This window comes from Phascolarctos cinereus, unplaced genomic scaffold (genome assembly GCF_003287225.1).
Source record: "Phascolarctos cinereus isolate Bilbo 61053 unplaced genomic scaffold, phaCin_HiC Scaffold_2;HRSCAF=192, whole genome shotgun sequence".
Classification (NCBI taxonomy): Eukaryota; Metazoa; Chordata; class Mammalia; order Diprotodontia; family Phascolarctidae; genus Phascolarctos; species Phascolarctos cinereus.
The window spans coordinates 137,445,947-137,463,503 of record NW_027555625.1 but is presented as its reverse complement, the minus strand read 5'-3'; the positions used below and the strand labels follow the sequence as shown (position 1 = coordinate 137,463,503).

The 17,557-nt window shown below is 36.6% G+C and overlaps 1 protein-coding gene across 9 annotated transcripts in view; it reads right to left on the bottom strand.

Annotated features, from left to right (window-relative positions):
- Positions 1-17,557, bottom strand: part of PSD3 (pleckstrin and Sec7 domain containing 3) — a 607,844-nt gene that overhangs the window by 118,610 nt on the left and 471,677 nt on the right. For 8 of the 9 annotated variants that reach the window (XM_020969583.2, XM_020969586.2, XM_078149618.1 and 5 more), the window contains one exon: positions 10,905-10,948. In XM_020969583.2, coding sequence (XP_020825242.1) covers positions 10,905-10,948 — 44 coding nt within the window. Of the gene's footprint in view, positions 1-74; positions 143-10,904; positions 10,949-17,557 lie in introns of those variants that run through there. The other variant, XM_078149617.1, reaches the window with a different exon arrangement.

The window sequence follows — 17,557 nt, the reverse complement described above, 5'->3', positions numbered from 1 at the left end:
CTTAAGTACTGCATTTCATTTAAAAAATGATAAAAGCTATGGATACCCTTTACACTTTGCTTTGTCTTTTAATATGCCCTTTGAACCTCAAGCTTCTCGAGTTATGTGCCATTTATATCAGGTGCCTTTTACTTTTGGAACCCTGAAAAGGAGGTAAGAATTTATAATATTAATACAATGGAACTTTGCTATCACACTCAACAGTGCATGCAGAAAAGAAAACCAATTCTCTTTAGAAAGGGGTCAAAACTGATTGTTTGAAAAACAACACATTTCAAGGAAACATGGAAGAGCTCAGAATATACAAGTCTCACCCTAGAACTCTATTCACTCTCATAGGTTTTGCAGGCATTGACCTCAAGCAGGGTTATAGTCTATTTTTGTTATCTTGAAAATCTAAGTTCCAAATGCACAAATACTATAACCCAATAATCTGCAGGTGGAAGGTGGGAATGGGATAAAATTGTGACATTCAAATTATTTATTTTCCAGAATGTATAAATAAAACATTACCTGATCCACACTTCTTCAAATTAATCATTTATTGCTATATTAAACAGCTACAGCATTGACACAATGCACCAAGGTATATACTCTCTTTTCTTATGCCCTCCCTGATAATGACAGTTTATTTCTTTTTGGGGGCAGGGGGGACACTGGGGAGGTATCTGTATGGGTGGCTATATGATGCTGTCTTGAGTAGAGAAAAGGGCTATTTAGCTGGCCAGGTGTTAGAAGATCTGGGCTCTTTCCTGCTGTGCTTCTAGTTAGCTGGACGACCTTAGGCAAATCACTTCTTCACTAGCATCTCTGGCTCTTCAGTTTTCTCATCCATAAGATGAAGGGACTGGACCAGATGAACTTCAAGGCCCCTTTCAGATCTAACTACAATTCTAAGTCCTTTCCAGATGGGCACTAATGAGAGTCAGGATGCCTGGTGGTTCACATTCTGAAAGTCTAAGGAAACTCTTAGGTAAAGAAGTAATTAACTCTGAAGCTGGCAGTATGCACCCAGAAGAGTTTATAAATCATAGCATCAGAGAGTTGTAGATTTTTAAATAGAGAGATCACAGGCCTCTGCTAAAAATGGCTCCAATTCACATATTTTGTCAAAAAAGCTTTACATTAGTTGTTATTTTCCCCTGAAAAGACAGGAATTTAGCTTACAGATGTACTTAGAGAAACAACTGCACCTAGAAAACTGAGTGTGACTTGTAAGCCCGCATGACATTTTATCCCAAGCCAACAAAACATCTTCCCTTCAGGATGGAAATGTACCCCCAACATCACCGTAACTGAGATTATCCATCCATCTTAAATTTGAGTTTTAATTTCCACTGTGCTTACAGGCATGCTAAAAGTGTCACAGGGTTTCAGGGGTATCTGAGGGTCACTACATTAGTCAATGAGATTGCTACATACAGAACGATACTGTCTAGGTGTCCTACATACATAGAGGAGGTAGACACACAAAGGTAAGAGGCAAAGGTTTAAGGTAACTTGACAGACTTAACTTTGGAGGCGATGCTATTTGAGTTATTCGAAAGGTTTCAGGTAATAATATCATTATACTCGAGATGACAGAAGATACATCTAGGCAATGTTTATTTCCCTTTCTTCTGAGGACTTTGGATTCCTTACCTTTTCTCCACCCAAGTTCTCAGAAGGACAAGGAGCAGAGGACTATGAAAACCCATTTCAAGATAACAAAATCGACTATAACCCACCTCGAGGTCAATGCCTACAGAACCTATGAAAGTAAAGTGTTCTAGAACAAGACCTGTATGTTCCGATATCTTCATGTTTCCTTGGAACGTGTGGTTTTCAAACAACTAATTTTGACAACTTTCAGAAGCACACTGGGTGGCAGAAGGATATACCCATGACCCCTCTATAAAGAAGAGTTGGGTTAATGGCCTCAGTACAACATAAAATGTCATGTGGATGGGTTACTTTTCAATGTGAGTCAGACTTAGCCTGCTACATTCAATCATCACATATTAATATACTCTGACAAAGAACATGACAAGTTGAAGACAGGTAACTCTGGGGAAAAATGATTAAAAAAAAACCCTTGGGTGAACTTGTATTTTTTTCACTCTGAAACCTTTAAATACCATTTCTCTTTATGAGGGACTAATTTGTTTTTGTCGTTCATCCATTTTTGAAGAGGATCACTGATAATCATTGGGATAATGTAGTGACTGCACAAATGCATGGGTGTGTTTTGGTGACTGTTTAAAAAAATTAGTATGTCCACATCCTTTGGAGGGCAGCTTTTTACTCCTTTGATGTCACTGAAAAATGTCACATGTGAAAGGGAAGAAAAAAAGCAACTTTGTTTTTTAATTTTTGTTTTTTGTTTAAGCAACTTGGAATAAGATTTGTTTATTGAAAGTAATAACCATACCCCTTCTAAAATAAAAAAAAATTAAAAAGAAGAATGCAAAACTTAAACCTTGAGCATTAGTTAAAACATTACAAAGAAAGCCAGAAAAGAAAAAAAGATCCTTATTTGTTGAGTTAGTAATGTACTGGTAACCAGCCAGCCTGAATAAATGTTCCTGAAAATTCTACTGGGAAGCTTTTCAAAGTATATCAGTAATAAACAATTCAAGCTGTTCATCTATTGGGATATACTTTCTTTACTACTGATCTACCTAATTGACTTTTCTCTTTCTTACCACACCTCCTGCAAATAAATATATATGCATATACATATATATGTCTATGTATACATAGACATAGACATATATAGTCTCTGTGCATATGTGTGCATACATACATACACACATAGGCTACCGAAAGTCACAACAATGCTTTCATATACATACGTGTATGTGTGTAATGTACCTATAAAATACATGTGTATTGAGGTATATGTGCTTTCAATAGCCAGTGTATGCATATGTACACATGTATGTGTGTAACATGTATGCACATATAAAAGTATATATGTGTACATATACATATATACAAAGATATATACACATACAAGTATACACACATGTATACACATGCACATACATATACTGGCTTTTAAAAGTAATGACAGTGCTCTTTTATGCAGATGTGTATATATGTGTGTGTATTGTACATATAAACACACATATACGTATATGAAAGCTGTCAAATATATGTAAACATACACTTAGTCTGGAATTAAATATTTCACTTTTAAAAAATATGTTTGCCTTACTTGTATCATTCTGTAAATAGTGCTCTGAAACTGACTCCAAAAAATTAACTAAATGATCACCTTGTGATTAAAAAAAAAAAGTCCCTCAAATCCCTTATTCCATAATACTGTTCAGCTCAGTGATTTTAAAGTTCCTTCAGTTCCACTGAGGCCAATAACACTATATAGTTTTCCATCTGCTCAGCAACCTGACTGCTCCTCCTACTCTAAAGTAAAAAAGATATAAAGATGATTAAGATTATGTTCAACAGACGATATCATGCTGTACTGTTCTCCTTTCAGCACGATGACCACGAATATTTCAGCCGTAAGAAGGACGCTGCCACTCTCTTCTAAAAGTTGATGTAATTCCCCACATAATTCAGGAACGAAGCTGATACTCTTCACTGAACCACACACTCCTTGTCAGGTCTTTAAAAATGAAACATATCCTTGACACAATAAACAAAGATGAATCTTTTCTGTTTCTCTAACTCCTGACATGGGAACGTTCAGAGGATTATCATAAGGAACTGGTGCTTACAGACCAAAAAGATACTGATGTGCAGAATGTGATTCCAACTCCCAATAAAGCCAATAGGGACCCCAGTCTGCTGTTATTTTGGTCCTCTAAAGCATACACTTCTTTTTCAATGAACATAACTGACTTTTTATCATTTTAACCCTTCAGATGAGAACTCCTGAATTAAAGAAGGCAATATGGAATACCGGAAAGGGTAGTGGTTCTGGATGCAGAGGATATGGGTTCAAATCCTTCTAATGCTTACTACACATGCGACCTTGGCAAATCACTTAACCTCCTTGGGTATGAGTGTTTTCATCCGCAAAAAGAGGGAGTTCAACTAGATGACACCTAAGGTCCTTTCCAGTTCTAGATATATGATCCTATGACCAAGAGCCACGGAAAGATATGGAAGGATAAGCCCAGGAGCCCAAAACATAGTAATGACCTCCAGACTACTGGTCCTGCTTTAGCAGCCTCTGCAATCACCGTCCCAGGGAACAATCCTTTTAGAGAGTCATCCTGACAGGTACTTCTACAAATGCCACCAAAAGCCCCCATATCTTTAGTGGCTGCTGAAATCCCACAAAACAAGATTCTCACCATCCAAGTCCTTGGCATTATCAAATGGGTAAATGTTAGAAAAGGAAAAGACACTACATTAGTGTCTGTTTGGGGGCTGCATCATAAGGACGACTAGTAAGCATTTATGCATTACTTGTAGCTCAAACATCCTGTACGTGCTGTCTCTCCCATTAGAATATGAAGTCCTTAAAAGTGGGGACTGTCTTGCCTTCCTGTGCATCCCCTTACCTCCTGGCATAGTACTTAAGTGCTTAATGAATGCTTTATTTCTTTATTCAATCATGACCTCATTTCCTTCTCTATCTCATCTCTAGGACACAGAAGGAAAGGACAGTTCTTTTTTTTTCCTTTTTTTCTTTCCTTTTTTTTAGGCAATTGGGGTTAAGAGGAAAGGACAGTTCTAGATTCAATTTCAAATTTTCAGAGCCAACTCAACTTACTTCTTTTTCTTCCTTTTTCACTCTATTTTAGGCATAGTCTTCCTGATATTTTTACTGAGATAGTAAGCAGCACAATCCATTTTTTAATGTTACAGGAACATAGCATTTAGAGATGAAAGGAACGTTAGAGATCATTTATTTTATGGATTAATAAATTGAGGCTGAGACATATTAAATGATTTGCCCATGGTCACACAGAGAATAGGTAGGTGGCAGAGGATTTTAACCCAGGTCTTCCACCTGTCTGAAGCCTTTTTTTTTACCTGCCTCACTTAAACTGCCCTCATGATGTCATTGGTTCTCTTCAAGAACAAAGGACAAACAACACGATGCTGCTTCATCTAGAGCTGTCATCATGCAAACTGCTACATATTCTTGTGCATCCTTTACTGTCTCCTCAAATATTGTGTTCTCCAAATTGATGACGTTTATTTTTACTGGGGACCTGAAAATGCAACTTTCTTCTGTTGAGAGAATAGGAAAGGATGCAGATATATTCTGAATAATGAATGAAAACAAAAGATAAGAAGGATTCACTTTCAGCCACAAACGCTAGTAAAAGCCTTCAGTGAGGTATCACTGTTTCAAGATAGTGCATCAATGCAGTATATAAAACTAGAGGGAACTTTCTAACTGTTCTTTATAGTAAATATGTCCTATGCAAATATTTGTTTGTTTAAATATAATCTTCCCATCACTAAACAAAAACTGTAATATTAAAGGGAAAAAAAGTAATATTCATTTTCATTAACATTTAGTTCTGAAACTAATTCTCATAAATATTCAGGCTATATAGAAATAACTGTAAAGAAATTTGAGTCTCAATTTTATCACCTGCAAAAATAAGGTTACTGCTTCACTGCTGACCTTACCCTCTTTCACACCAGTATTTTAAAGCTTAAGGAAATAATCACTTTCACATTTTTATGGGAAAGGCTCAATATTAATGAAATGTCATTACATTTGAGTGAGCAATCTACTACTACAGAGAGGGCTCACTTTATTCAAATATACCACTAAGAAAAAATTAGTCTGACAATGTTTTAGAAATCGAGAATCATTAGGGGATTAATATCCTAAAAATGAGAAAATTAAATTATGTAAGAAGTCATCTTTTGAGAACTTAAATAAATGAAGTTGGCTATTTAAACAAAAATGGAAGGAAGTTATCCCGAGGCAAAATCTGAGCAGCAGCAAGGAGGCACCATGGATAGAGTACTGGGAGTAGAATCAGGAAGAACTGAGTTCAAATTTTAGCTCAGATATTTACTAGCTGTGTGATGACCCTGGGCAAGTCAGTTAACCTTTGTCTCAGTTTCCTCATCAATAAAATGGGGATAATGATAGAACCTCCTTCCCAGGGTTGTTGTGAGGATCAAATGAAATCATTATAAAGCACTTAGCACAGTGCCTGGCACACAGTAACACCTATACAAATGAACATTAAAGGTTAGATCTCATTTCAAATAGCATGGTCCATATCAATAAGAAGTAATTAATTATTCATAAAACTAAAACCCATAATTCTACTAAGATGATGAAGTTTTGTGAATAAAGGCCCTGAGAAAAATATGCTTTAGGAGGAGTTACAATAAGTTCATTTAATTTACTGTCTAACCAAAACAAACAAACAAAAAATCTTTGGGAATAGATTGTCTCAATTCCTAATCTCTACACCAGATAAAGCTTGGAGGAGTGGGGATTAGGTAGAAGGAAGATAATCAATATTTATCCCAAGTTCCTTAAGGAGAGAGAGTGGGCAAAGCGTGTTTCATTTCACCATTTTATCGCCAGAAACTAGTCTAGGACCTGGCACAGAGTAGGTGTTTAATAAATGTTCATTGATTGAGCCCATAAGAGGCCTTTCTCGATTTCCCTCTCACGAATGCCTAAAGTGCCTTGTATTTAGTTTATGTAAATTTCATATAGACACATATCATTATTATTATTATTATTATTATTATTATTGATACCTAACATTTATATAGTGCTTACTATGTGCCAAGTACTATATTAAGTGCTTTACAATTACTATCTCACTTGATATTCACAACCACCTTGGGAAGTATGTTATTATCCCCATTTTACAGATGAAAGAACTGAGGTTAAGTGATCTTCCCAGAGTCACACAGCTAATGTGTCCGAGGCCAAATTTGAACTTGGGTCTTCTTGACTCCTAGCCTGACATTCTATCCACTTTGCCACCTACGTACCCCATATGCGTACATACGTGTTGTCTTCCCTACAAAACATAAGCTCATTGAGGGCAGGGCCTGTTTCATTTTTTTTTTGTTGCATATCTCTAGTTAGACTAAGACAGTGCCTGCCACATTTAAAGGGCAGGGATAGGGACAGGATGTGCACCTGTGATTTCAGGATCTTCTAGATCAGGAAATTGGGTGAGCAGCTTCCCTGCAACTCTTATCATTTCGAAGAGTAATGAAAGGTTATGTAATGTACCTAAGATCTCGCCACTCTACTTCTGTCATTGGCCAGAACTTGAACTAATGTCTTCCTGACTTCAAGTCTCCATCTGTAACACCTGCTTCTCAGGGCACTCACTAGGCACTTAAATGCTTGCTGACTGATTGATCCCAGTACCCTCTTTACCATTATCACTACCATGGCCACTGGTAAACTCTTTTATTATCTCCACTGAGGACAAAGACGTTTGAAGGGATTATCTGATGATCTCTGGTTCTCCTATCAGTAAAACTCTAAATAGGCTAAACTGTTTTCCTTAAAGGAAGCCTGTAATGCATTCATTCAACGGAAGGAATCATAGGGAAGTCAGAGACCATATAGGTAAACCTTACCTAAGGTATTCACTGGGTCAGTGAAAACAAGATGCCAATTGGGGAAGTGTCATAAATGTGAAATTAGCCAAACTACATTGAAGTATGACTTCATCTATGGGCTCAGTTATAGGGTATTAAAAATGTCACAGAGAAATATTAGACAGAAAAATGAGTATGTGGTATGGTTGTGGTGCCAGCCATTGCAAAGAGCTGTTAGATGCCTTGGGGCTATTGAAAACACATTATCCAGTAGCCTAAAGTGTCCTCTGCAACATCATCCCACTCAATATCCTAGAACAATATGATATGTGAAGGCTGATATAAAACAATTCAATTTTAGAAGCAGAGATAAGAAAGGTTCCAAACAGCTCTTGTTGCAAAATGAATTATAGGACAATATGTAAGAGTAGAGTTCATCCTTTCACTGTAGGGTTGAGAAAAGATTTATTCAGACAAATTGATGAGAACAATCTGATTCTTGATAGGAACACTGGCAAGGCCAGCTCTACGACTAAAGAAGAAATAGGTAGTTACCCTGAATGAGGAGTATCAACAGTGACAGAGCAGGGACTTCCAGCTCTTGTACAGAGACAATACCCCCACCTTTGATTAACAGAATGTAGTATGGGCAAAGAGCAAGAGCTATAGTCTCAGTTCTTAATCACAGACCTGCCAGTAACTGGTAACATATAATCCTGGGCAACATCTTTAACCTTTCCCAGTCTCAGTTTCTTTATCTGTAAAATGAGGGGACTGTTAATAGATGATCTATAATTACCTTATATTTATTTGTCTTCCCCAAGAGAATATAAGCTCCTAAAAGGCAGGAACTATTTTATATTTGTTTTTTTTTTAACTTCTTAGCACACTACTTTGCATAGAATTGGCACTTAATAAAGGCATGTTGATTTATTGATCAACTGACTGGCAAAGATCTTTTCTAGCTTTAAAAAATCTGTCTTGCTTTATAATCTCATGATGCTACCCTTTTCTCTGTGTCCAGTACTATATGTTATATTTTTCTATGTTCAAGTAAGTTAAAATTCATTCTATTATGATGGCTTTCTGGGATTTTGTGTTGACCTCTGAGTTAAATGGAAGCATATGACTGACTTGTGGAATGGTGACATGCATAATGATGCAAGACAAATGAGAAAGATGAGAAAGGGTCCATCATCTCATACCATGGGTTCAGAAGGATTTCTTAGATCCATACTTCAATTCAATGGCCTAAAGGAATTGCCACACATAAAGGCAGTGAAGAAAGTATTAGAATTCAAGGATTTAAATCTCAGCTCGTATACTGACGTATTGCAATGTGAGCAAATCTATTCCCTGGACCATTCTTAATAGAGAAGACTAAGATAAAAATCACACTTCACGGGGAATCTAACATAGCAACTGAGATGTTTAGTAGTTGATTATTTCTAGTGCTTAGCACAGTGCCTGGGACACAGTAGGCACTTAATAAATGCTTGACTAACACTGACTGATTTTCATGGAATAACATTAGAAGCATGATTTTTAAAAATTCTCATATAAACGTTACACCTACACTTTCTTGTTAAAGTCAATACTTTACACCATGGAAAATCCATCACATTACTGAAAATAATTGATTCTGTTGTCTAACTTACCTAAGTAATCATACAGGACCTGTCTTTGTTAATTCTTAAATTGCACACAGCAAAGCATCAGGACCATCTAGCCATTTACCTCACCATTGTCCCACCTGCCTCTAACTGGAAGAGTACTCACCCAATCAGACCTTCAGAAATGCAGTCCCCTAGTCTCAGCAGGAGTTGGTATACTTAACTTTGGAACTCCTGTACTGGAGTCAGTATAGAGGTGAGCTACACTGACAGAGACTCCCATCAACAAGAAATTCCTCTGAAATCACAGGTGGTCTATGAGTATCACAGTATCTATAGACATAAATGTTACATAGAGACATATACACAAATATACATATGTCAAAAGGAAAAGCTGATATTCCTTGTTTAAAAGATCTCATAAATTGAAATATGTTTTTAAAATGGAGACTCATTGAATTTTAATATCTGGAAGGAACGTGAGAGACCATCATTTCTCTTATGTTACAGATTAGAAGACACAGTTGATTCATGCCTTCAACCCAAGTGCTGTGAACATATTAGTTTGTCAAAAGTGAATATTTTTGGATGATGCTAGATAAATCTGTATGTAAGTAAAGAGATTTATATTGAGTTGTAAAGATAAGTGGAAATGGAAGTTATGCTGTGTCAATGCAAAGAACCAAGCTAGTGTATAATAGTGAAAATTTACCTGTCCAAAAGGCAGAATATATTCTTATGTAAATCTCAGACTCAGTTCTTACAAGAATTCCTGTCAAGAGGACCTCTCTTTGAAACAGCAAGTGGTCATTACATATCAGTGTGTTTATACAGGAACACAAACCATTACGTATATAGCTTATTTTCATTTATCTCCATGAAAATGGCAGATGATTTTTTAAAGTAATGACTAAAACATTTCTACTGTCAACTATTATACACATTGACCCCCAACATATTTACTTTCATAATGATGTTAAATCTCAGTTTCCTCATTTGTAAAATGAGGTGGGTAGAAAAGGTGGCTTCATGGGGCTATTATAGCTCTAGAGCTTGGATCTCATGTCTTTGAAGCACCTCTTTCTGAATTAAGGGTGGAGAGCTCCTCGGAAAAAAAAAAAAAAACCACTTACAGAGGGTGCCCAAGCCAACCATCTCTTCATTTCCTATCCCACTACGCTCCTCTGGACTTCTCCATCAAGCCCCAATCCCAGGTATCCAACCCCCTCTTAGCTTCCTTTTGTGTGTTGTTACTTTGTAAGCTGCTTGAGAGCAGGGACTGTCTTTCTTTTTTGTATTGACATTCCTTGCTCGTAGCAGTCTCTGGCACATAGTAGGCACTTAATAGATATCTGCTGATTGACTATGAGCCTATGATGCTTTATTTTCTTTTCATCAAGAGTCAGGAATTCCCAGTGTTGAGATTCAACTAGCCTGTGGTCAAACTGCTTCAATATATCAAAAGCAGGACCTGAAGCCATGTCTTCTCAACTTTCAGGTTGGTCCTCTATTCACTAAAGTAAGCTACCATCTCAATGCTTTGTTTTATGCATATTAAGATTAGAATTGATATTCAAATGAATATTCAAAAACTCTACCAACAATACTGTTGAGGGCTGAATGAATATAGCTTAGTATTAAAAGAGGTCCTCAAAGGAGATCATCCTCTCTTCAGGAAAAATTCAACCCCAACAAGATGTATTTACCATTCTTGGGAGCTCCTCTAACATACAGTTAACACTGAAAGAACGCTTCATTTATTTAAAGCAAACTACATAATATACTTACACTGCCCATTCGAGTTTCTCATTCTTGATTGAATTGTAGAGAGCCTGAAAAGAGAAGAAACAAAGATTATTCTTCTCATTTTATTGCCTTTAGAAGAATTCAGTAAACAAGCCTAACAAGGCAGAAATGAGAAATCAAGCAACCTCCTGCAGAGACACAGGAATGGGCCCAATTCATCAAGAGCCTACTGCCACCTCTTACCAAGAGCCCTTTTATGAGGTTAATCGCAATTCTGTGAGTGGGGAAGGGGGCACAAAGGGGAAAAGAATCGTATATAATATGTATAGAACAATATGAAACTTGAAAAAAATCTTTTCACAGTGAAAAATAAAACAACTTTTTATTAAGCATGACACATAATACTGCTTCCCCCACCAACAAAAACAAAAGGATCTAAACAGATTAAAAGTAGGCTGCACATTCTTATTTTCTGCCTGAATGAAAAGTTGGCTTACCAATAATTCTTGTAATGTTATGTGTATATTTTAACAATGTAACCAACTCGTAAATTAAAATTGGAAGGGAGCTCACAGTTCATCTGGTACAATCCTTCTATTTTCTTCTCAGCAGAGAAGAAACAAGGTCAAAGAGGTTAAATAATTTGCCCAAAGTCTCACAGGTAATATCTGAAAGAGGCCACGACTTTGAACTCCTATGACTCCAAATCCAGCATACCTTCTTTCACTCTGTCCATTTTTGAAGATGAGCATAAAAATTCTATACATAAACTAATGAGATAAAGTTAGATGGAAAGAAAGAACCAATACAAAGAATGGAAATCAGTAGCAAAGTCTCCTCTTTAGGGGTGAAATCTCCAAAAAGTTCATAATCACCAATAATCTTTAATAACTTGACTTCACACTGGATTCAATTTCATTTGAAATTAGACATAAGGCCAAAGTGGCAGAAAGGGTCCACAGAGCCTCATTCACAGGAATGACAAGTGCTTGGTAGAACATGGCACCTCTGAATAAAATGTGACAATATTCCATAATGCCAGTCTTGAACCTATTACAAAGCAGGGCCTATTAATCTTCTTAGCACAGCACAGTAGTAATGTTTTGGAATTTTAAAAATTCAAAGTAAAAAAGATTTGTGCAAAATGGGGGTTGTGGGGGAAGAATGATCAGGAAAATCTCATGATTTATATCCCATCTTTCCCATGAAAGATGTGTCTGCTCTCTATGTCTGATGGATTTGAAATTAAAATTTTAAAATCATAAAAATATACCATGAATATTGTTAGTTCATCAACCTATAGCAGTGTCCACACATTGTCTAGGATTGAATGCAATGAAGTCAGCTTAACAGAAACTTGTCACTTTTTATTGGTAACTATAGCTGATGATCAATTCAATTATTGCACATTTATTATGCACCTATGATATGCAAAGGTACAGGGCATATATAGAAAAATAAAAACCAAAACAGACTATGACATGTTTATGACTGGTCATTATCAGGGAAATAATTCATATGGTTACCAAATTAATTTTGTTAATATACAAGTCTGATTAGGTCACTTTCTTACTCAAACATTTTTTTATAGGCTCCTATTAATTTTAGGACAAAACAAATATCTTAGCCACGCTTATTTAAGATTATCAACAGTCTAGCTCCAACATATTCTTCTAGCTTCATTTTACACCACTGCCTTTCACATATTCTCTGCTCCAGCCAAAATGGACTGCTAGCAACTCCTAGATCTTGACACTTCCTTTTGCTGAGAGTGACTGGGGATGTAGTCAGTCAAACTGGCAAGAGAATTATGTGTTTATGTGGCACACCCCACTAGCTAGTGACTAACAGAGTCTGAAAAAGGCAAAGAAAGGAAAGGTACCAGTGGACAGCTATCTTTAAAGGGGTCCAATTATTTGACATCATGGACTCAAACACTACAATTGTAAAAAGACAGGTCATTAACTCTGCCACCTAGCTGCCTAGATTCTACAAACTTGGTTATTGGACTCAAACAAGGGATCCTAGAACCATTCAGTCCAACTTATAACTTGGAGCAGGGGAAATTCTGGCGGGGGGGGCATGAAGTGAGGGATGGTGCAGGGAGAAGAAAAGGTAACAGGGATAGGGTAAAAATAGTGAGTAAAATAAGATGGAGGGGAAATCACAAATAGTAATTATAACTTTGAATGTGAATGGAATGTTTATAGCACCTCTCTCTGTGGTAGCAAAGAACTGGAAACTGCAGGGATCCCTATCAACTGGGAAATGACTGGACAAGTTGTGCTATATGCTTGTGATGGAATGCTACTGTGCTATTAGAAATGATGAGCTCAATGATCTTACAAGGGCATGGAAAGACTTGCACGAAATGATGAAGAGTGAAGAGAGCAGAACCAAGAGAAGATTGTATACGGTAACAGTGATATTGTTTTAAGAAAGACTTTGAGCAACAGTCATTCTATTATAAATACACAAATTTTTACACACACACACACACACACACATCTCTATTTGTGTCTAATGGTAGCCATCTCCAGGTGTGGGAAGGGGGGGAATAAGAAATTTATATAACTTTGTTGATTAATCTATTGTTGTTGTTGGAGAGAATAGCAAGTTGTACATGGTAGATTTGTAGTTTCATGCGCAATCATTTTTTTTTATCTTATTGTTATAGAAATGCTTGTTTTGTTCCATGAAATGAAAATAAGCGAAATTTTAAAATATAACTTAGGAAGTATTATTTCCTTGTTTATGTCATATTATGTAGTACATCTCTCATCACAATATAAAAAAGCTAAAATTGTTACAGTTATTCTTGCCTGCCCTTGTAACACTAGCATCATAAAAGTCTGGAAGGTCCTATAATTCTCTATTAGTGGCTTGTCTCATTTAGTAAATGTTTTTCTTTTTTGAAAGATAATATTACAAATTTTACAAAGATATTACAAATTTTAATAATTCCTTAGATTTCCCCTTGAAAGCTGGAGGCATTATTGAGAAAAAAATGTTATATGGTAATGATGAAAAAAAAAATAGCAGCTAGCATGTATACAGCATTTTAAGGTTTGCAAAACGTTTTGCAAATATCGCATTTGATCCTCTCGTCTCTGGGAGGTCAGCACTATTATTACCATCCTTATTTTACAATATCAAGCAAAGAGAGGCTAAGTGATTTGCCAGGGTCACACAGATAGTAAATGTCTGAGGCAAGATTTGCACTCCTGTCTTACTGATTTCATGTCCAGCTCTATCCACTTGCAAAACCTAGGTAAAAGTGATAGGATCAGTAGAGGAGGACATTAATTGAAGGCATATAACAAAAGTGAGGCAGACAAGAAAAGGGAAGGCTAGTAATGAATAAATGAAAGCAAACATAGCTGAAGGCCACAAAGTCACTCAAAAACTCCGTAAATATTTATTAAGCATCTGTTAAGTTCAAGGCATTGTCCTGAGCCGTTACTTCCCATAAAACATTTACAATCTAAGGGGAGATATGATGTATGCATATGCAAGGAGGACACAAAGGAGAATTTGAAACGGTGGAGATAACCTGATGGAGTGCTCTAAAAAATTTGAGGAGGGCAGATCACTTTCAATTTGGATCAACCGGGATTTGAAGATCTAGAAGTGGAGGAGGATTTTAAAAGAGAGGGATGAGGACAGAGTATATTTCAGCCATGGGATACAGCTCACACATATACATAGAGAGAGCTAATATTCCTCTTTGCTTGAAATCTACATTGTATGAAGGGAGGGAGGAAGCAGCATGGCAGCGCTGGAGTCTTAAAGACTTGGGTTTGAGTCCTAGCTCTGACATATATAGGCCGTATAACAATCACATGACAGAACCTCTCAATGTTCTAGTCAACTCTAAGACCCCGGAGTTGTTGATAAAGTCTCAGCCAGCATTAGCAGAGAGAATTTCCTTACATGAGAGTTCCCTTTAGCAATAAATATAGAGGGGGTGTGTGTGTGTGTGTGTGTGTGTGTGTGTGTGTGTGGTGTGTGTGTGTGTGTGTGTGTATGTTCCATTAAACTATAAACTCCTTGAGAATAGAGGCTGTTTTTGTTTTTCTTTGTATCCCTAGTATTTAATTAATATAGTACCTGGCACACAGAAAACAATAAATGCTTGCTGAATTGATGAAATACAGCAATAAGACAATGTTCAGCCTTAAATGTGACATAAAGTTTATACTTTATCCATAAGGCAGTAAAAAATAATTGACAATTTTAAAGCAAGAGTGTGACAGGGTCAGACCAGTACATTCGAAAGATTAATTTGGTCAATATGTTATGGGAAGATAAGAGAAGGGAGAAAGCCTGGAGTGAAGAAGGCCAGTTACAAGGCTATCAACAATAATCCAGGGCCTTAACTGGAATGACTACAGGTTTAATGGAAAAGAAGAGGCAACATAACAGGATCCTAGGAGAGGGAGGAAACAGGATGTGATAACTGACCATATTAAGGAGTCAGGGAAGAATCAGATCTAGCTCTAAGATTACAAGCATGGATACTGGAAAGATCCTTTGAGGGGTATTTGGTTGTAGTAATATGCATGCTCCTTTCAATAGCGAGATCCTCCCTTCCCACTCCCAGGAAGCCATCCCTGACAAAAAAGATTTTTTAAAAAGAAAAAAAAATTAAGCAAAAGCAACAACACATAGAAAAAATAGGAAGTTATATGTGACCCTCCATACAACTATCCTGCTACCTGCTGCATTTGCAAAGGATCAAGAAGAGATGGGTTCCCCCCCTTCCCCCACCCACAACTCCACTTTGTGGCCAAACTTGTTCTTTATAAAACTTGCGGTTTTCATTTTCAATTGTTTTAGAATTATGCTTCCATTTACATTATTGTAGCCACTGTGTACATTGTTTTCTTGGCCGTGCTTCATTCTACATCAGTTTACATCTTCCCAATGTTCCTCTGTATCCATCATTTCTTACAGCACAGCAACATTTCATTGTATCCATGGGTGACAATCTGTTTATCCATTCTTCAATCAATGGTCATCTACTTTGTCTGCAATTCTTATATAATGCAAAAAGTGCTGCTATAAATAGTCTGGTCACTAGCGAGGCATTCTTTTGGTCAACAATCCACCACGGGGTATGCTCCGCACAGTGGAATCTGAGAAGTGAACTTAAGTCATTTGTGTGATTCCAATTTCCTTTCCAGAATAGCTGGACCAATTCAGAGCCACCAATAACGCATTAGCATGCCTATCTTTCAACAATCTCTCCAACGCTGACTGTTCCTATCTTTTGTCATCTTTTCCAATTTACTGAGGGTGAGATGAAACCTCAGGGTTGTTTTGATTTCTATTTCTTTCATTTTTAATTATTTGGAACATTCTTTGATGTGGCTATTAATATAGCGTGTAGTTCTTTGGAGAACTGTTCATATTCTTCAACCACCTGTCTGTTATTTAGTCTTGTTATCAAATGCTTAGCACATACATTAGTATACAGGCATGTATATATGCATATATATTTATATACATATGTGTGTATACTGTAGCATATATAGCATATATACAAGTTGTCCCAAAAGATTTAGTGCGGTTTTAAAGTTATTTTTAAGCTAAAAAAGCTTAAAACTTCACTAAGACTTTTAGGAAATTGTCTGTATACACACACACACACACACACACACACACACACACGTATGTGTGTTTGTATTTATACACGTATATATGTTTATGTATGTGTATGCTCAGCATTTAATATATACATATATGCATTAAGCATTTAAGGTATTACATATAATGATAAGCATTTGAGATACATGTATAATTGTGTATTTAAACATTTTTTCCCCAACAGACTGCTTCCCTGATACTAGAAGAGTTAATTTTGTTTGTGCAAGACCTTCTCAATTTCATGTAACCAAAATTATCGTTTTATCTTTGGTAATTGCATCTATCCTCTGTTTGGTTAAAAATTCATTCCCTATCCATAACTGTGAAATGATCTATGACACGCTTCTATTCTAATTTTGTTACGGTATGATCTTTAATATTCCAGTCATGTATCCATCTTGAATTTATTGTGGAAAATGGTAGAAGTAAGTTGTTGTGCAAAGTGTTTTTAATAACCCCAAGCTTCTCTTTTAAACAAAGGTTTATCTTTTGACTGGGAAGATAAAATAGGCAACAGATACATTAAAAAAAAAAGGTAATCTGAGGAAGGAAAAAGAAGAAGGGAGTGAGGACAAAGGTGAGTTTGTTAACAGTGGTAGTGGAAGGGGAGCCAAAGAACACAGTGGAAGGGGTTAGATAAGACAGGAATCAAGTGGAGATAGAGATAAGGTGGACAGTTATAATGGAAGAATTATCAGGGGAAAGAGATTTTTACCCAGGGAAGTAGTGGGCTCTGAGTGACAGGCATTAGAAGATTAGGAGGTTGGAATGTTAGCCATAAGTTAGAAGGGGTAGTAAGCAGACAGAGGTGTGGAGAAGATCTTAATGCCAAGGTTCTAACTACAATTCTGCTATATGATGGAGCTTTCACAGGTCAGGTGGTATGCACTGGGCTTAATAAATACAAAAGTACACTGCCTGAGCCCCAGCTTTGCCATACCATTTCTGAGGTAAATTGTTGCTCCTATCTGATTTACTGTCTCAAGATGTGGCGAATGCTATTGTAAGAATGGCAAGAGGCCTCCAGATACTCTACAATCTTCCCC